This window comes from Haliotis rubra, unplaced genomic scaffold, assembly GCF_003918875.1.
Source record: "Haliotis rubra isolate DU_JTF1 unplaced genomic scaffold, ASM391887v1 Scf1539, whole genome shotgun sequence".
NCBI lineage: Eukaryota > Metazoa > Mollusca > Gastropoda > Lepetellida > Haliotidae > Haliotis > Haliotis rubra.
Window position 1 is genome coordinate 56546 of NW_025765491.1, and position 6221 is coordinate 62766.

At 40.0% G+C, this 6221-nt stretch overlaps 1 protein-coding gene across 1 annotated transcript; it reads right to left on the minus strand.

Moving 5' to 3' along the window:
- Positions 1-1861: 1861 nt before the first annotated feature.
- Positions 1862-4387, minus strand: LOC124270688 (sodium- and chloride-dependent GABA transporter 2-like). Its single transcript, XM_046705716.1, has 5 exons — positions 4228-4387; positions 3549-3672; positions 2783-2915; positions 2170-2304; positions 1862-1900 (listed from the first exon to the last, which is right to left on the minus strand). The coding sequence occupies exons 1-5, from the start codon at positions 4385-4387 to the stop codon at positions 1862-1864; spliced, it is 591 nt and encodes a 196-aa protein (XP_046561672.1).
- Positions 4388-6221: the final 1834 nt, after the last annotated feature.

A 6221-nucleotide genomic window follows, 5' to 3' on the forward strand; every position in this document is an offset into this window, starting at 1 on the left:
GAAACAATCAGGATTCTGTGTATCTACAGACCTCCGCAGTCTAAAGTAAACACATTATCGTTTCCACAGTTTTTTTGCTGTTAATGTTAATAAATGCAAACTTATGATCATCGGAGACATTCACTATGACGATAGTTCCAGGTTTGATACCACTAAGATTGTCCGACTTCTGGAGGCTTACGGATTAGAACAGATAGTCATTACGGCAACTCATCAGAATGGCCATATTCCGGACTGGGTGATTGTACGGCAAAAGAGAATGTGATCAAAGATATTACTGTATTGGACAGACAGATGTCGGATCACTTCTTCATCTCCGTGGATATGGCTATTCACAAATCTACACCCGTGTAGTGTAGGAATATCAAACAGATGTCTCAAAGTGAATTCAAGAATGGCATTTCTGAATCGGAGCTACTGGTCAATCCACCTGTGGAAGTGTGTGAATTGGTGACTTGCTATAATGAAACCTTATCAGGACTATTAGACAAACATGCACCAGAAGCATTAAAGCATGTGCGTCCAAGGACGAACTCACCCTGGTACAATGATGCTATCAAGTTAGCCAAGACACAGAGACGCACCCATGAAAGGAAATCTAAATCTCGCTTAGAGATCGACAGACAAATCTATAACCATTCCAGAAATTAACAGACTGCTTAAAACTACTAGTGCTAAGTACTCAAATGACAAAATATTGCAGAGTTGGTAATCCAAAGACCTTGTTCTGTCACCTGAATTCCCTTTTGGGTAAAGCTCCAAATACTGTTTTGCTCATACAGATGATAATTTAAAGCTAGCGTCAAGCTTCAGTGATTATTTCCAAGCCAAAATGGAAAGGATAATATCTGGCCTAGATGCCTTATCTTCAGATATTGGTTTCACGAGTGATGAATTTGCTGGTGATGTTCTCACAGCCTTTCCTCCGCTTACTCCAGCAGAGGTTCTGGTGCTGATCAGTCAGTCTAAACCAAGAACATGTGCCTTAGACCCACTTCCCACAAAGTTCTTGTTGGAACATGTTGATGTACTTTTTCCTGTCATCACGAAGTTAATCAACACGAGTCTCCAGACAGGAGTCGTCCCCCCTCCACTCAAGAAGGCTTCTATTAAGCCTACACTGAAGAAACCTACCCTCGAAAAAAATCAGTTGAACAACTACAGACCTATATCAAATTTACCTTTCCTGGCTGAACTCCTTGAAAAATATGTTAATAGAGGCTTACAGGAATATCTTGAGTGAGTGAGTGAGTGAGTTAATATTTAACGTCACATCGGCAATATTTCAGCCATATTGTAACGACAAAAGGTTATGTATTAAGAATAAACATATGTATACTTATTTAAAAACCTGCCATCGAAGGACAGTATAACGACTAGAATATCACAATTCGATTAAAACTAGTTTGAGTTCAGTGTAAAATGTTAAATCATTTCAAAACAACACAATATAAAATCGGGCAATAGAAAATGGTTTGGTAAAGAATTTTCTAGAAGCAGCCAAACGTAAATTAGCTAAGCCTGTAACGAAGAAGGAGCCTGTTGATATTGATATTCTGCATAAAGTGTACGATTCCAGGCGTGAAAATGCATCATTGGCTGATTTGAGAATATTAGCTGTATGTTTACTGGCTTATTCTGGGTTTTTGAGATCAGCAGAATACCTTCCAGCATTACCGTATTATAACTGCTCGACAGCCGACATATGGCATACAATACCATATTACCGTATTATAACGGCTCGACAGCCGACATATGGCATACAATACCATATTACCGTATTATAACGGCTCGACAGCCGACATATGGCATACAATACCATATTACCGTATTATAACGGCTCGACAGCCATAACCCACCATCATGCCACATCACATGAACGATGCATGATCATGAGAATCTGAAACATACAGAAATACAACATTAGAATACAAACATGATAAATGCTGAAAGGCCGGGAGTGCACTGCCGCGGAACGCACGTCGGTTCCTGTTGTTCAGTATGTGCTTGTTGTGTTTTATGTAGACGGGAATGGGGGCGACTAGGAGAATGCCAATATCATTGCCATTACCCAGAATGTTCGTTTTATCTCATCACTGTCCAAGATAGTCATTCTGGCCCAAACTGAAAGAAATAATTGAAAGGTATTTATACATTTCCATCACGCACCTGCACGTCCGTTAATTTGTTGAAATCAGGAGTGATGAAGAACAGAACACCTTGTGGTCCGCCAGGTAGAGTCAGTCCACGGACAAGCAGGATGAAGAGAAACACATATGGCATTGTCGCCGTCACGTACACAACCTAAACAAAGCAGATTAACAAGAGAAAATAACCTTCAATGTATAGACGGCTTATGTGCAATTACATAGCAACATCATAGATATTTGTTCATTAAGAGGTAGGTCAACATGGAAATGAAAGGACAAAGTAAAAGCAGAAGAATGAAACTCATCAACATGTCTTCATTGAAACCTTGATCAAGAACAGATAGAGAGTGACTGTATCTTTTTCTGTCATTATTTCTGATCCGGTGACAAGCTTCAGGGAAATGAAAACGATCCTTTCTAATATTTTTTTTCCATCCTGGATACACAGCCGGAACCGTTTAGTATCCAGATGTACCACTTGGTATTTAGGGGATGGAATGATTCTTTCAGTTCCAGAGACAATAGGGCAAACTACATTTCCTAAATAAAATCAAACTTTTACATCAGTCATGAGGTACAGGACATCATTCTGGTAGGAGAGACACTAAGATACTAAAAAGAGTGGGCATTACCTTTCCAATTGATTTGATACCTTTCACCAGACTGCTGAATATTAAAATCCAGGTGACAAGGAGACACAGAGCGAGTTCCCACTTGATGCCTCCCAGATGTTCCAGTCCTGAGCTGATGCTGAGGACCTTGTATCTGAAAACAAGTCACGGTTGATTTGATCTCGTCATCAGATATGTGTACTGGTGTAAGAATCGAAAATGACACTGAAACTGAGGCAATAAGAGGCATTACATGAGGAATAGTGAGTGAGTGAGTTAATATTTAACGTCACATCGGCAATGTGACGAAAACAATTTATACAATAAAGATGAAAACATTCTGAAGATGTAAACATTCTGAAGAGTAAAACCTGTCAACGATGGACAGTAAAAGTACTAGATTATCACAGATATGAATTTAAAACTACGATGCAAAACTGAAACATTTTAATCAAAGAAGACAATACAATGTAAAACGCGGGCTATAGATCGCCAGCAACTTACATGAGGAATACAACTGTTCCCAAGGTACAATGTAATTGTAAGCCACGTTGGTAATCATTCCATCATAATGTTCCGACTTCAGGATATTATATCTTGATACGATATTAATCTCTCCCCTAAAGTACCTGTTAATAGTAGTCATTAGTCAATCTTAAGTAAATATAATGATAGTGTAACTGAAAGTGAAAGTGACCTAAATATAGGCAAATGGTTTTACAGACAGGTCTGAAAACAATCAAAGAATGATACAAAGGGTCTTGTTCCTGAACATGTGTCTACATACTGCCAGAACTCTTCAGCTGCAGTGTGGAATAACGTTTCATTCTCCCCACCGCTGTCAGTAAGATTTGTGGTGACTGCCAATGATTTGTTGACTTGAGTTTCGTTTGGAACGGCGGAGCTACTTGCTGAAAGTAACATAACATAATTAGCCCTTAAAAGACACTATTCACGATAAACCATGGTTTTGAGCAGAGCAGATGAATCGACGCACCCCTTTTCGTTTACGAACGTACGTGTGCTTCCCCATATAGTGGTCAAACCGAAGTACATAGATTTGATAAGCCAATAACAAATGAAAATATTGTACTGTTCATTTGATATAGTATTACCAATCCACTGGCAGCAATACAAACAAGATTTCTGGATCCGATCACTTAACTTGTGTCATCAGAAAGGTTTTGATATTTCACATCTCTTATGTTTTCTGAGATATCACCGTCACGATATGGCTGCAATATTGCCGATGTGACGTTAAATCTTAACATACTCACTCACTCTGAGATATCACCCGTGACAGCCGTATACTAGTCGATTGAACGGTTCAGACTGTATCATTAGCCAGGTTTTATGCATCAGAACCAAATAGTGATGATAACGGGTGTTTACTGTATCCTGGTGACCGTATACGTTTTACAAGGAGAGCATATCCATCCCCATACATATACATACAATAATCTTACTTGTCATTAACTTCATGTTTTCAACACAATTCTCAGTGTTCCAGGTGTTGTCGCAGCTGGTCCAGGGAAGAACTGTTCTACAGGAGTAGATCATGTAGAACACGGCCCAGGCACAGGTGGTACTGTAGTAAACTATCACCCCTCCGGATATGATAAGCATGCCGATCCCCAAGCCTGGTCCGGAGACGTAATATAAATACACATAAATTCTTTGGTTTCTCCGTGTCCTGAAGTATACTACTGGAATAAAATAACTGTGCATTATTTGATTTTATTCCAATTTTTGATGTGAAAAAATAATTTGATTTGTGGTATTGTCCTTAATCACTGTCAATCTGTTGACAGGATAATATCGAAATCTGTATGATTTGACACTGGGCACCGTGACACGCCCTGGAAGAGATGTGGTGTCAGATGTCAGTTTACAAATTCAGTATCGTGTGTGTCCACCATTGGCGTTGATGGGTTTGACAACAACGACGCATAGACGACACTAAGCGTTTGAAGAAAGCTTGGGGAAAGTCTGAACCAAAGCTTGTCCCAATTCCGCTAACATCAGTGGCTGATTCTGGGTTGACGTAAACGTCGCTCCATTTCTTCCCAAGCGTGCTCGATTGGGTGTAGGTCCGGAGAAAACGGCTTGCCAGGGGAGTACCGGAATGGTCCCAGTTACGTCTCTGTCCTTGAATTTATCCATAAATATTGTCCTCATTCTTCATCTCCTCAACTTCTAGAATACCAATCAAAGAAGCCAATGATCTCCACCCTGTATCGCCGACCTGTCAGATTACAATTGACAAGGACATGTTGTGTCTGACCTTGAGATGCGATGCGTCACACCATAAAGCTGTAGACACCAGACTGTCGACGTTGAACAACACACGCGTCAGCATACCGTTCTTCTCACCGTCATTACACCCTTGCCATACGATCTGAGCTGTCCAGATGAAATCTCGACTAGTCAGTGAATAAAAAAACAATCCCAATCTTGTGTCCTGTACCGTAGACGCTGTCGGCACCAGGCAAGACGTGCCTCTCGGTGACGTTGGAGATATAAATAACCCAAAAAACCGCGCGGTGAGGCAGTAAATGTTCCGAGCAGTCAAAGGGGCAGTCGAATGTGGTTGTCTTGGTGACGTGATGACACTCGTGGACAGCCGTTCCGAGGCAAATCTCTCGTGTTCCCATTATGTTGAAAACGTCTCTATGGAGACGAGATCGTGTTTTGATGGACACCAAATGTCTGACCACTTCATTTTGGCCAATTCCAGTCTCCAGTATATCCACAGCGCAGATACGCTGATTTCCTGTAATCTGTGGCATACGTACGCGTACTTTAGATAGAAATCAACGTATTTTCCACAACATTCAGAGGCAAGAGAATACTTAACCGTTCTTCTGTTTTCAATATCAGGTGTGTGACCTTCAGGTGTCAAAAAACAACCAATTAAGTTCATTTTTATAACTTTTCAAATAACTTTTATTTTATGCAATTTAATGTTATGTACAGTTACTTTTTTCCGTTAGTGTAGTTACCTATCAAACTTCTATGCCAGGTAGTTTATAGTTGATCCTGCAATCTATATATTCTGATACAAAATTAGGTTGGTTTTAACTCATCTGTGTTCTCTCAGATTTCCAAAGGACTACCCTATGCATTCTCGGATGAACAATCTTCACGGTTAATTTTATACATTTGTCGGCAATAACAGACAAATCACAGATCGACATTTAAATGAGAAGTATGAGTGTAGTCAATCAAATATTCGAACTGAAACAGAGAAGATTAACCTATGGCATATCAGTTAGTATTTTCGTACACAAAGTTACCAATAGTGAGGAAGCATTATTGACTGTTCAAATAAATCAACAGCCCTTCTTTGCAAACGGAAAATTACTCAAATGGGCTTGGCTTTTGTATCGTAAATTGGCATACTGTAAGAAGACGCCCACCTTTTATCAAGGGACATACACCCACACATGAGCGGCACCTT